The sequence below is a fragment of the Tauraco erythrolophus genome, chromosome Z (assembly GCF_009769465.1).
Source record: "Tauraco erythrolophus isolate bTauEry1 chromosome Z, bTauEry1.pri, whole genome shotgun sequence".
NCBI classification, from domain to species: domain Eukaryota; kingdom Metazoa; phylum Chordata; class Aves; order Musophagiformes; family Musophagidae; genus Tauraco; species Tauraco erythrolophus.
In genome coordinates, this window is record NC_141496.1 from 82,421,186 (window position 1) to 82,436,229 (window position 15,044).

Below are 15,044 nucleotides of genomic sequence, written 5' to 3' on the forward strand. Positions count from 1 at the left end.
TTTGGTTTTTTCACAGATTGCCTTCCCCCTTTTCTAATTTTAATTTATTAATTGAGCTTGGGTGTACATGACATAAGTCATGGTGAATGTAGGTTGTCAATTCCAAAAATATTGGCATTTGGAGAGATGGAAATTGTAAACAAATTTTAAAGGGCCTAGAATTGTAGTCAAGGTCATTTATACAAAGCAAAATAAGTCTTCGTGAACAGCGCTTTGATGATTGTAGTTTAGTTGAGTGTTCAATGGTCAGTCAGATTAAATGACTATAAACAGTTTAAGATTGCAAGCAGTGTGTTGTTCGTCTTGTTTGCAAGCTTTGTAGAATTCATGAAATACAGATACAGAACTTAGGAAAACTTACATGTAATATTTGTGGAGGATGTAGAAAACTTTTGTAAGGTATTTTGTTGCAGTTTTGCAGATAAAAATGCCTCCCATGGGTATACAAAGAACTTTATGTCCCTTGCATCTTGAAAAGCAACTGGATTGAGGGGATGTGCCTTCACTGCCTTCAAACCTCCGTGCTAACAGCACAGAGGGATCTAGGAGCAGCAGTTGAAATGGATGGATGGTGGTATGGGCTAAGGAGGTGTGCTGTACACAGTGCCGTTAGGATTGGCCTTCTGCACTTGCTGAATGATGCGGGTTTTTTCCTGCTACACATGCATTAGCCTGGCTTAGTTAACAAGAAGAGAGAGTTACTTTATTAGGAGAGATGTAGGTCTTGTGTAGTTAATGTAGACTGATGCTGATTGTTCTCTACTGTAAGATATTTGCAGATACAGAACTCTGAAGGCTGGTTGGAAACTAGTAGGGGGAGACTAAGTTAAGAATCTTATCTGCTGTCAGTTAAATCGCCTTCCGTAAGCTTGAGAGCATTGCTCTTGGTTGTGTGTTTCTTAAGCAAATTTATTCAGACTTCTTCACACCTCACTCATTCACTGCTGTCTTCCAGACAGTTTGCGTTGCTGAGTATGTTAAATACTTTTGGTGGGTGCACGCAATCAGGAGAAATTTAACTTTTTGACCCCTGAAACCATAGAAACAACAGTGTGTTTTGGCACCTGCGTGAAGTTCCAGTTTGTAGTACAGAGTCAGTAGTGTGTGCCAGATTGTTTGTCAGAAGTCACTTGCCTGTTAATCTACAGTTGAAATCAAGGCTTGTCCACATAATTGTTGTACTAAGTAGAAGACATTTGACCTACAGGCTGCAACAAAATTGCATGTTCTTTCGTGATCTTCAGTGTACAGGATGGTTGGTATTTTGTGGTTTGTCAAATCGTGCTGATAGATTTCTTGATGTTCTCCTATATCGCAAAATATCAAGCTCTTTCTAAAAGAAGTGCATTCTCTTACAAGGGCATATTTCTTTGTCATTTGACCTAGCACTGTTTAATGCTAAGAATAAATGTTTTTGATGTCTTATAATTGGATTCATCAAAGTTGAGAGTAGCACAGGAGTTTATTCATCCTTCTGTGGATCTTCCCCCTCCCCAAAAGCTAGGTTTCTACTTGTAGACCAAACATACCTAGCAACTTCGAATTGCCTCTGCAACTAAACAGAATACCTAGGTGAGCATCCAGATCAGTCAGGAGGCAGATGTAGAAACACTGCAGTATGTTACGAAATGGAGAAGACAGGCAGCTTGAAAACAGGCCAACTGAAATATGACACTAGATTGTCTCTTGATTGTAGTGGAAAAGAGGAAGTCTAGTGCTGAACTGGTTTTACTATTCGGACACTGTACAACCACATTTTTCTTCTGAACTAAAAATAACTTTGCTTTTCACCTGAGGAACGCTTCTCTAGTCAGGTGGTGGTTTTTTTGGTCAGTGCCACCTGCTTCTCTATGTGGAGAATTATACACCATTTTTATATATGTCTGTGTTTAATAGGCTTTTGAGCGTCTGCTTTAAATTACATTAAATGGGCCTTAGGAGTACAACGTTAAATATTTGGACTCAAGGATTTATAGGATGTTCTGTGGTCTTGTGTGTACCTTAATAGGACTTCCATCAAATGATTGTGTCATCTACAATCAGTGAACAGATTTAAGGAGCTACGGTGTTTTTGATACAGATAGCCCTTCTTTTGTAGGGCCTTAAAGAAAAGGGGTTTCTTACTCCTCCAAGCTTAAGCTTTATGTAGTACGTTAAGTATTAAGGTAGTATAGCAGCAGGAGGTGCTTTTCCTCCTGCTGTAAATGTCCAGAAAACATGTAGTTCTGAAAATGTGTTTTGACCAAGCTGCATCCATTCTCTACCTCCTCTTCCATTCACAATTGAGAAAAGCTTTGTTTACATAGTTGTTGTGGTTTAGGCCAGCCAGCAACTAAATGCCACATGGCGGCTCTCTCACGCTCCCCCATCCCAGGGGATGGGGAAGAGAATTAAAGGGGAAAAGGGAAAGAGACCCATGGATTGAGATAAGAACAGTTTAGTACTAGTAATAATGTATGAATATACATATGTGTAATGATAATAACATATACAAACAAGTGATGCACAGTGTAATTGCTCACCACCCAGTGACCAAGGCCCATCCTGTCCTGGACTACTGATCCTGAGTCTGCTGAGTCCCAACACTGCAATCCTGGATGAGCGAGAGGCCTAGAAAGAGAGTGAGAGAGAGCATTCCAGAGTCCGAGAGTGAGAGCCTGTCCTGGTTTTAGCTGGGACCAGGATTAGCTCTTCTTTTTAGCAGCTAGAAGAGCTCCGTGTTTTGGTTTTACTCAGAGGCTCACTCTGAGAAGAACGCTGATAGTGCACTGATGTTTATAGTTGGCACTGAGGTCTCAAGGACTTTTCAGTCTGCCGGGTTCTTGCCAGTGTGCAGGAGCACAACAGGATAAGAGGGGAGTATAGCCGGGACAAGGGGTCCACGACTCTCCTTACGATTTGTACCTGAACTTAAGATTGAGGGCCAAACTGGCCAATTAGTATTCCATATCATGCAGCGTCATGCCCAGTATAAGAGTCAGGGTCAGCCGGAAAGAAGAGCTTTCTGCCCTTCCGGGACTCTCACTTTCGGGTGCTCAGAGTGTTTTCCCTCTCTCTCTCGCTCTCTGTCTCGGGGCCTCCCGTTCGTCCGGGATTGCGGTATCGAGTTCCATCTGTTTCGGGATTGCAGTTTCGGGACGAGACAGGCCTCGGTCAAGGGGTGGTGAGCAATTACACCATACATCACTCGTTTGCATATGTTTATCCTTGTACATATCTGTATATACATATATTGGTAGTGGTAGTAGTAAATTGTTCTTATCTCGACCCTCGGGTCTCTTTTCTTTTTCCTCTTTGATTCTCTCCCTCATCCCTGAGGTGTGGGAGGGTGAGAGGGGACTGTGTCGGGTATAGTTGCCGGAGCAGCCTAACCCACCACAGAGCCCCAGAAGAGCAAAAGCCCTTCTTCCCAGTCAGCTCTCATCTATGTACTGGGCGTGACTCTGCATGATATGGAATACTCCATTGGTCAATTTAGCTCTCAATTCTAAGTCCAAATTCAAATCATAAGGAGAGTCGTGGACCCTTTGTCCCAGCCATGCTCCCCCTGCATTACCTGCACACTGGCAAGAACACGGGAAGCTGAAAAGTCTTTGAGGTCTCAGTGCCAACTATAAACACCAGTGCGCTGTCAGCGTTCTTTTTAGAACAGATCCCTGACTAAAACCAGAACACAGAGCTGTTCTGGCTGCTAAAAAGAACTAACTCTTGTCGCAGCTGAAACCAGGACAACAGTTTAGACACAAATATCTCTTTGGAGGTCTGAAATCCTTTGGAAGTTCTGCAGATCTTTAGCTAAGTGCATAATTACAAGCATCAAAGTTATTTTCTTGAGGGTTACTGAAATACGGAGGTCTAGTGAAAGTCAGGTCTTCTTAAAGTGTTAAAGGGATTTCTCTGTAAAAACCATGTCATAACAATTTCTAGGGAACCTTGCCTGTACTTTGTATCTGAAGAAATGAGGTGTAATTGTATGTGTGTGCATTTGCTTTAGCCTTGAAATGTAATACTTTATTCAGAGCAGAGCTAAATTTTAAGCTTATTCTGTCAGCTAAGTGGAAGTACAGTTTCTCTACCTCTCTGACTTTGTAATGGTGGCTACTGATTGTACTCCGCACCAAGGAATTACAGCAGCTTTCTTCAAATTCTTTTTGGCTTTATGAAAAAGATACTGTGAAGAAAAAATGTCGATTTAATAGCCTGACTTGATTCTTTTTTGTCATTAGTTGTGTGTATTTACAAGAAGAGTTATTAAATAACTAACTAGGAAAAAGTGGTAGCAGATAAAGCAAAGCTAGCTGTTACAGATAGAGCTCACAGGCTATCTTTATTTATTATTTTTTTAATGCTTCAACGCTTGGAATAATCCAGGCATATGCTCTAAACCAGGGATTTTCTTTAGTGCCTGCCAAATCCAACAGCTTTCCCTTCCTCTGCACCTCTACCTGCATGCATGTACTCTTCCTCCCTCTGATCCTATCTTTTTTCCTATGAACCCTTAACCATCATTGATCATCATGTTCTTTTTGTTTGTTTGTTTGTTTTCTTCAGAGAGCATAACACCAAAAAAATCACCAGTAATGACTCCTTCAGCCTAAACTGCTTTCTCCCCAAAATTCCCGCCTTCTCAAAGTGGAGGTTCTTAGTCACCACACTGCTTACTATCTCTTTCTTCTCGGGGATACATCTCCAGTTAAACTCCCTACATAGGGACTTCTCTGGTATTTGTGGTGGAGTTTTTGTTTGTTTTACGAAGTTCTGTTCCGCTCTGTCTCTCTCCTTTGGTTTACTTCAGGGTAATGTCTGTTACTGGCTCTGATTATCTCTGTCCAGCTCCTTCATTTTCTTTCTCCTGAAGTTTTCTGTGATTATTTGCTCCTTAGCTTGAGGACTTCTGCCTAAGTAGTGCTCAAACTATGGACAGAAGGGACTAAAGAATTACTTTTCCCACACTGATCCCAGATGGACTTAGAGGCAAGGTAACTGCAGACAAAATGGTCGTTTCTTCTGCTACTTGAATTGCATATTATTTAAGAATCATTAAATGTGTGTGCTTGTTCATTGGAGACTGGATGATCCCTACATCTCCTAGTCATAGTGACTGATAACAGAGGATTACTTAAGTAGTTGCTCTAATACTAGCTTCTGAATGAGATTTTTCTCCTAAAACTCATCTATAATTAAATACAATGTTAGAGCAGTATAAAATACTGGAGTAGAAGACAAAAGTCTTTATTTTACTTTCAACTCCTCCAAGGAATATGAAAGTGTGCGTCAGCAGCATGAGGAAGTGAAACAAAGCCGAGACCGAGCCAAGGAAGAGCTAAAGAATCTGAAAGAAATGCAGTCCCCAGTGACAAAAAAAATCCAAGAAACTGAAGAATGTTTTAAGAGTCTGGATAGTGAAATCAGAGACAAGGTAGGTATTTTAAGTTCTCAGATAACGCATGTAATATTTCAAGTGTTCTGTGTTCAGCTTTGTGAAGTGTAAAGCAGTAACCTCTTTCTTTCTGGTGCGCCATAATGACATTTCAAAAGAAAGTTTTCTGAAGTCCTCGTGCCCTTGGTTGTCATTGCCTTCTCAATGTCTCTGTTCCATTAAAAGCAGTAAAACTCAAGGAATACATTTCTTAGTAAACCTTCAGTAGCAGCTCTGAAAGTCCACTCTCTTGGTATTGTAAGAGCATGCAAATTTTATAATTCTCTTCACAGAATCTTCAAAATCTTCAAGGATATCATTTTACAGTTTCCCTAAGTTAGATACTTATATTGAATTAGTTGTCTGTTTTCATCTGTTCTGTAGTTTAGGTTTCTGGATGCTCTGTTTATCGTCTTAAAATGTAGCCAGTCTGGGTGGTTAATTTAAGCTAAATTACAACTTTTCTGGCCTGAAAGCGTTCTTGTAATATTTAACCTAATTCCGTAAGCAGGGTATAATTTTTTTATTAGACAGTAATCTTCCCTCAGTTGTGAATACTCTTATGCATAAGAGAATTTAATGGTAAACCTACCTATGTCTTACAGCTTACTGTTTTTTGAATAGCTGCTGTCTCTAGGGATGTGGAAAATTACTACTTCTGTATGACAAACAGGAAAGTATTGTAATTCTCTGGAGGATTTTAACTGTCAGATACTATTCAGTCTGCAGAAGTCATTGTATGCTTAGACTGCACAAGTTTTTAATGGATAATCAAAATTAAATAATAACATGAGAATGTTTGCTGCAGTGAGTTCTGTTTGAGGATTACTGATCAGACTCAAAGGACTTGGTGTGGAGACACGTGCGACACCTGTAGAGGGCTGCTGTCATGAAGCATCTTGTAGAATCTGTCTGAAATTTCAGTGGCATTTAGTGCACTGTGAAATATTACACTGTCCATGTACTTTCCTAAAAAGACAAACATGCTCCCTTGCAAACAAAAAAAACCAACACAAACAAACAAACCAAAACCAAAGCAGAGAGACCAGACAAGCAAAATCCACAGATTGTTGTCCACACCACTTCTGGTTTTGTTGTGATGTAAACCGTACCAGGCAATACTGCTTAACCAAGTACGCTGTTATTATTAAGAAAGTGTTTGCTAAATATGTCCTTTGAATTTTGTACACCACAGTACTGCGGCAGTTTATTATGCTTTGATTCAAAATACCTAAATGTTAAAAAATGTCGCTGTTTTATTGGAGTGGGCTTTTTTGGGTGTCATTCGAGTTTTTTGTTTGTTTTGTGGGTTTTTGTTACTGTTTAAGAGTAAGTATACTTCCTTAGAGAAAAGTTAACAGCTGGAAGCTTGAAATTAATTTTCACAATGCAGTAAGGGCCTTCATGCTTGTGAAGTGCTGAACTTTTTTTTCACTGCTTGGTGTTATCCTGTTAAGTTTTACTCCTATCTTTCATTTTAATTAACGTTACGTATATTTTCAAACAGGGAATAATTCTACTGAACCATTGCTACTACAGTTCTTAGAAATATTGGGCTATATTCATAGAAAAGTTATCCTCTGGTGTTAGGAGAAATCTAGGACAAAACAGTGAGCATTTTAGTTTTTTAACTTTTTTAACTTGCGGGGAGCATGCTCAGCACAGGCTGTCTGCTACGGAACTGTGAAAGAAAAATTGAGGGAATGTACTAGCTGATCGACTCTACTCTTGAATCAACATATTTTTCTGCTCAATCTAAACTTGTGAAGTAAGGTTTTCACACACTAAACATTCACAAGGTTAACTGCATGCTGAAGTGGTGTTTGATTTGGGCCCAGAGAATGGATTAGGTGCATTTTGTTCTACACTATTCCAGAAGCCAGAAGGATGGCAAGAAGGAATGATGCTACAGTTGAAATAAATAATTTACAGAAGACTTACTGAGATATTCTAATACTGCTTTCCAGTGATTATTTCCCATCATTTTGATTGTAATGTATAGCTGATACTATGTTGTATATAATATTATAATAAGACATTTTCAAACCCAAGTTTTGTTCTGATGGTAAATGATATATCCAAGTCTAATTTGAATGATTAATATTCCATCTTGAAGAGGCCCCCCTAGAGTGCAAAATCATGGAAAAAGGCTTAAGAAGAATTTACTATATATGTGGTTATGGCATGAATAATTTGTATGACATCAGGGAAGTTAACAAGACATTACAGATGTATTGTTACTTTTTGAACTTTTGTGACAGTAGCTCTATTGTGGGTACTGAGATCCGTTTCCCTCCCAGATGCCTTGTTAATTGGGCTGTGAAAATGAAGTCTTTTTAAAGGAGAATCACTGCTACTTGCCCTGTCAGGAGATAGTTTTGACCTAAGGTAAAACCTCAAGGCTTTTAAGTACCGTACCTTGAAATTGCTTAAGTTGCTGCTTCTTCATTAGTTCTTTTCTTTTTCATAGATACTGCTTGAATTTATTGCAACTTAGAACTTTATCTTTGTAGATGAAAGAATTCGGTGAGCGTTTCATGAATAATTATGTTGTAAGCCAGCAGGAGTTATTAATGGATGATTTTATGATAAAAACGGTATAACTCTATTTTTGGCCCAAAAGTTGTTTTTTTCAAGACAAATTTGAATTTGGCATTAAGGAAAAGCAGTTTAGTATTTTAAATCCTCTCTATTTCTGACACACAGACTCGTAGGGAGCATAATTGTCTTCAAGCCCTTTGGTCCAGGCTTATATCCATTATCAAATAAGTGTAATCCTGACTGCTTCTTGAGATCTTGCTCTTGGCTTGAGGATATATATGTGAGAGCAGAGATAAAGCACCTCTTCGTTATGTCTTGTTTGCACTTTGTTGGCAAAAAGCCAGGCATAGTGTTACAGATTTTGCCTGGCAGGACCTGGACTGAAAGTGAAGGCAGAACTACTTCTGGGAAGAAATTAATGTTTCAAGACACTGCAAGACTATTTCTCTTGTCTCTCTCTGTGTAAAAATCCTTTTAAGGATTTGGTTAGACTAAGAATTCCTAGTAAAATTTTGTGCTTTGGGTGTGTAGGACATGTGGATTCTGAAAAAAAGATAACAGCCCATTTTGTAGGAAGAGGTTGATAAAATTGTGTGAGAGAAGCCTAGAATAGTTTTAACTTCAGGCTCTCTAAAGGTATTTGAACAGAGTGGACTATGCAATACTATTTTTTTAGCAATATTTGACAGTATAAAACAGTGTGTTGCGATTTTCCCATGGAAGCCATAAAGACAATTACTGTTGTTAATCTGTTCTGTAAGGTAGGTATATATAAATGTCTGATAACTGAAAATATAGTGATAACTGAAAATTCCAGTTCCTTAGTATTGTCCTGATTTTGAGAGCTTTCAGAATTGTTTTGTGAGTATTTTGCATCAGTTTCCTGGGAGAGAGCTTCCACTTCACAGTGCTTGCTTCAGGTCTTTGGAGAGCATCACAGAATCAGTACTGCGTTGCAGTCAGCTGCAAGACCAAGATGAATTGTTCCATGTTGCCTTCATGCAAACAGCTGTGGAGTCAGGGTCTTAAATTTTTGTGCATCTTTCAGGTTGTGGGAAGGAAAAGATTCTGCATAGTTTTATTTTTCTCCATTCTTGATGCATCTTAGCGTTTTCAGTGTGAGTCAGTTTGTAGGAAGACATTTCTTCCAGCGAGGGTGCTGCGTTTGCCTGTTTCCATGTCTGCACTGGAATTTACTTACAGTCCTGCAGTGTTCTGGTATTCTGCTTGCACTGGTTTCAGCCTTGAGGGTTCAGGGAAGGGAGGAATTAAGTTTGTAGAGAAAGCATAGTACACTTCCACTGTGTTCAGGACTCAGCTGTACAAATGCCTGGGCAACTTGACCTAACATGACCTGCTTTGAGCGAGGGATTCAACTGTGGATGATACCCAGCAATCCCTTCCAACCTGTATCACTCTAAACTCTGCAGAAGCTGAGAAGGATAAAGAGTAGAGACGTGTGTGCCTGCACATGAGCCAACAAGTTGTCAAGCTCAGCTCTGTAGGATATCTCTTTAGCACAATGCGCTTCAGAGGTAGGATGACTTTGGCAAGTTCTGTTTTGGCTATCCTGTGTCTAGAAGCTTATGCCTATTCTTGCTCTAAGTGTAAGCTTTCTTTGGTAAGATTGGTTTGGAAAAGGAAACAAGAACGTTTTATAAGTGTAAGGATCTGAATGTAACATTTTCATTGAAATATAGGATAGAGTTGTTTTTATTTCAGATTAGTTTAGAAGACTTCCTCTGTGTGTCATGCCTGAATTTGAAGATTTGTAGCTGAATGCTTGTGAACAGTTTATATGCCATCATCCAACTCTTCACAAATTGCTGAAAATATGTTACAGATACGAGTAAGAGTAATAAGAAACTGGTGGATATTACTTTGTCAGTAATAAAATGTGGAATAAATGCTTAGTTATGCATATATAGATTGTTCTTTAAAATGGCTGCTTTTTACAAATAGAACTATAACGGAATTTATGACTATCTGATTTAAATATCTTACTGTATGCAGGCTGCTGAAATCAAAGACTGTTCTCAAAAATGTAAACAGAAGCAAGATGCTTTGGAGATGAAAGATAAACAAGTAAGAGTCTTGATATTTTACTTTTTTGGTGTTTCTTTGCTAATGTATTAATTCAGTACTAGCTATAGCATATGCTGCATTTGAGTGGAAAACTACTTCTCAAGTTCTGCAGTAAAACATAGATATGAGGGGTTTTTTGTCTGCTCTTCTGTTAGAGAGGAGGGAAATTTCTCTGAAGAGGCTGCAAGTGCTTGCACACTCCACTTCCTCCAGTACACAGTGAATCTTTAAAACACCTATTCATCAAACAGGTGTTACTAGGGACAGGTGTATGTTACATAAAATCAGTTACCTTGATGCAATAAACTTAGGAATAGACAGTATGTGTGTATATATTAGATATTACAGACTTTCTTTGAAAACCTACAACCTCTATAGTACACTAATGCACTCAGCATTAAATGTGTCCTCGTCTATGTGAGAGGCTAGGGTTATTGCTTATGTTAAGTGTATGCATCCAGCATATTTTAAAAAGAAAATGAAAAGATATGTTGTAATACGGTTACAGAACTTCATCTAAGCACTTGATCAAGAAATGTATAAATTAAATGCATAAGGATGCAAAGCCAATGTTGTGCATTGTTTTTGTGCTATAGATTTTATGCAATCTTAGACTCACTTTCCAATGTGTTAAGGAAGAACTTAAGCTTTAAGCTTCTGCTTTTGTGAAAATAAAGGAACTTCAAAATTTGATTTAAAGGCTTGATTTTGTTTTTGCTTAAATGTTCCTAAATCTTAACAAAATCTTGCCAGTTCTTCAACTGTCATAGGGCTATTGGAACTGTGACAGACTCTTAAAGTTCTAGTGCATTGTTACATCAGCATTCAATATCAGTTGCACAGATATCCTAGTTATTTGTCATAGGTTTTGTATACTGAACAACTGTAATGTTGGAAATACTCAAAATTCTTAGATTGAAGAAATTCATCAAGCTTTGAGAATGAAAAAAGATGAAGAAATGGACAGACAGAAGAAAATACACAACACTCACAAGATGATAGAGGACTGGAAGAATGAGCTCAATGCAATGGCGGTCTGTGAGAATCTTCAGCCACAAATTGATGCTATTAATAATGAGCTGAAAAAATTACAAGAAGAAAGGGCAAATCTTGATAGTGATATCAGTGACCTAACAGCAGAGAAAATGAACCAACAAAGGGAAGAGAAAAGTAAGTTACTTGGATACAGTAGTTGGGTACAGAATCTACTTGTTGTCCTGCTGTAGTGAAACAGTGAAATAATTGGAGACGTTCACCTCAAGCCTCGTAGTTGTGTCTTACATGTATAGCAGTCCTCTTGTCTGATACCAGTTTTATTAAAAGTAACAGAAACCGCTTTCGAAATAGAAAGAACGAGAAGATTGAAAAGCAGCAATGGACCTTAAAGCTATCCTTCCAAAAAATTACTTTTCTGGTCTCTGGCTAAGGAGACTGCTTTGCTAGTTTTGTTTAGTTGTGATTTTTTTTAATTGAATGAAGGTGTGTGCTGTTGGCAGAATATTAACTACTGATGCTGCTCTTGTCCTTTCTACATGAACTTGAACTAACTTTAACTGTAGTAAATTCCTTTAGGATTTACAATTAGTAAATTGCCTAGGGTTTACAATTAGTAAATCCCTAAATGCCTAGGGTTTACAATTAGTCCTTTCTAAGAAACAAAATTCAAAAATTACAATTTAGTGGATAGCGGGTGTTGTATATATTCCTTGGTGAGTGTAGTACGTTTGCACCTACCTATCTGTCTGGCACTTAGCTTGTCGCAGAACCCAAGAAGAAACTGAGGTGTAGAGAGAGACCAAGTGACCGAGGGAAGGAGACACTATATATTTTATCTTGAGAAGCACAGAAAGTATTTGGTCTCTCTTTCTCTTGACTAGCAAATGCTTGCACGCACAGTCTGTTGTCACAAATTTTGTTTTCTGCGAGCGTGAAATAACACTCAGAGATTTCATGTTGCTAGTCTCACTACCTCTTTCCTCTTAGGGTGTTTTTGCTTTTAAATACAAAGGTAGAACGAGTTTTGAAGAGAGATTTTTTTTAGGACTAAATTCCTGTGGTTTTACTCTGCTACCACATTTCGTTATCCTTTAAGTCTTTGTTTTATTTTAGGTTTTAATAGTCCTTAAAATTTCTTTACAATAAGCAGCATCTTGATTGAGGGAAGATAAACTTAATTCTTACCATCTCTTAACAACTTTATTGGTGGCTTATCACAGTCAATAAATATTGGAAAATGCTAGCTATAATGTGTACTTGCTATGGACTCTGCTTAAGAAACTGCCTTAAATTACAGGACTAATTGATCGCCTTGGACAACTTAATAATATAATGAATATGAAGGAAGAGACTCTTAAAGGGAGATTCCGAGACACACACTCTGCTCTTATGTGGCTAAGAAAGAACAAAGACAAGTTTAATAAAAAAGTTTGTGAACCCATGATGCTTGAAGTAAGAAAATTTACTTGCATATCACTCTAACCACTTAATGTTTAGTTTATTTATGCCTTGCAAGACTTTGAGAATGACTTTAAGACTTTCAAGACACGTCTGGAAGTGAGCTGCCAATGACATGCAGGATACATTAGCACGTTGAACTATTTCTAATTTTAATTCCATAGGCAATGTAGCAATGCTCAACATTGAGTGAGATGGGGTGGTTCCTTCCCCTTCCCTCCTCAAGGGGCAGTCCTTTAGTAAGGTGCCCATTGTGGATTTCCTCTAAGGTACATCCAGTTACTTAGACTTAAGTAGTTCTTACTTGCTGCTTAAAAAGCAGTGGTAGTTACAATCGAATACCTCTCCTTTTAGCACAACCTGCTCAGCAACGGTTACAACATGTAAATGTCATCCCAGGTGCTTTTATGATTTATTTTGCTCAGCCAGCTGCAGACACAGAAACACCTAACCTATCCCTAGGTTTACTTTGTATTTTGGTTTGACAGATGTTGTACTAACTAGGAATAGCAGGGCTAAATTTTCAGAGACTATTGGTTTTCTAGTGCATTCCTCCACCATTATCCCAGCCTCTTGCCATATGTGCTCCATATAATGTGAAGAGGGTGAAGAACTCCAGTGCACTCCTCTCCAGAACTGCAAGCTTATTTTAATAGTGTGTTACTACAGTTTAAATTAGTTGAATGTTGAATATTTGCATACCAATTCTTACGCTTTGTGCGTGTGTTAGAGTGGTTTGAAATTACTTTTGTTTCGTATAAAATACTGTTTCCTGTTATCACCAGAACTTCCAATTCTTTGTGGAAGAACACATCAAGTTAATTTTACAAGTGCCTTGAAAGGATGCCTTTGCTTTTACTTTAAGGCCTCATTAACCTCTGTAACATCCAGTAATGTCTGATTTGTTTTCTGTGATACGATGTCAGTTAGTCTCATGTACTTACAAATTCTAGCTTTCAAGTTGCTATTAAGTGTGTCCAGCCTTGGCTAAATTGAGGTTGTTAAATTGTGTAGTTCTGTGTCATTTTGCTGTTGTATGTCACATATAGTGACATAATGTGTAATTACTAGTGAGAGTTGCTGAAGAATTCTAACATTAACATTTCATTCAGATGTGAAAAGCTTTGTCCGTCTTAAATGTGGATTTTAATTTTTTTAAAATTTTTTTTAAGAAGTCAAAGAGAATTCAATCAGTCTGTGAATCTCTGTCTTTGTAGGGCTTCACAGTTCTGTATTTGTATTTGGTGATGTTCACTGTGTTCAAATCAAAGGGAACTGTATATGAATTATCTGTGGAGTGTGGCGTTTTCTGGCTTTGATTCCTCAGGTGAATTGTTTCTAAACAGTGGGATACCTGTAGTAGTACTGGAGCAGAGCCACTAGACATGAGATGGTGGTGGTTGCAACTGTAAGGTTAGGGTGAAGGAGAAATGGGGGAGGTGGTATGACAAAGACAGTGGTAGCTGCAGGAATGCTGAGAAAGGATATGCATGGCTAAAAACTAAACACAGTGACATGGGAGTTACTATGGTTTCTCTCCCAAGAGAATTCGTTGCAAAAAGACAGGGAATATGTCTTCAAAGACAACATTTAAATGCCTTTATTCTCGTTAAATGTAGGCTTCAATATCTTCCGACTGCTTAACATGTTTTTGGGAAGGCGTTTAAGTCCAGCTGTATTAAATCACTTTCTCATTACTTTTCTTTATCAGATCAGTATGAAAGACAACAGACATGCTAAATATGTTGAAAATCACATTTCCTCCAATGACATGAAGGCTTTCGTTTTTGAGAATCAAGAAGACATGGAAAAGTTTCTTGTGGAGGCAAGTAGGCACCCATTTTAAAAATTGATTAAATACTGATGTAGGAGCCCTAAACTTTGCAGTTTACCAAGTAAATCTGTATTTATAAAGTTTGGATTGGCAAGATCAGCACAATAGCTAATACAAAGCATTCAAAGGTTTTCTTCTGAATTAAGGTTTTCTTATTGAGTAAGATTTTTTTTAAAACATAGACCAACTGGAGACATGCAGGAATATTTAGAAGATATTTCTTTTTAGAAATAACTTTTGTCGTCCTTGACAAGGCAGTAATCACTGAGGAGAAAATGCTGTGTACAAGAAAATGACAAGAGCAGGAAGCTGCAAATTTAGTATCAAGCTTTTCCAATGCCTCCTGACTAAAGAGGCGAGAGGGCATATTTTGTGAGAAGACAATGGTCTCACCAGCAGCAAATCAGGCTTACATTTTCTTAATACTACTGTTTCCTGGAGCGATAAGGAGATTGTTCCGCCAGACAAGTGATGCTGGAGAAAAACACCACAAGACGTGGCGTTAACTGACCTGCAGTTTTTGAAAACCTATCTGCCCTTTGCAGAAGGTAGTTATTTTTATATACAAGAACAGTAGTGATGATACCTGAGGTTCTGTGGGGGTTATCTTGCCTCCATGACAGTGGAACCCAGTGCAAGGCTGCTTCAGCCAACTAAACTGATCTTTCATTTGTGTCCTCAGTCTTTTCTGCTCGGTGAGGATGAGTTTTT

At 38.2% G+C, this 15,044-nt stretch overlaps 1 protein-coding gene across 2 annotated transcripts in view; it reads left to right on the top strand.

Moving 5' to 3' along the window:
• SMC5 (structural maintenance of chromosomes 5) overlaps nt 1-15,044 on the top strand; it is a 56,589-nt gene that overhangs the window by 9,013 nt on the left and 32,532 nt on the right. For both annotated transcript variants that reach the window (XM_086628866.1, XM_086628865.1), the window contains exons 7-11: nt 5,258-5,419; nt 9,974-10,045; nt 10,960-11,215; nt 12,339-12,493; nt 14,211-14,324. In XM_086628866.1, coding sequence (XP_086484992.1) covers nt 5,258-5,419; nt 9,974-10,045; nt 10,960-11,215; nt 12,339-12,493; nt 14,211-14,324 — 759 coding nt within the window. The remainder of the gene's footprint in view (nt 1-5,257; nt 5,420-9,973; nt 10,046-10,959; nt 11,216-12,338; nt 12,494-14,210; nt 14,325-15,044) is intronic.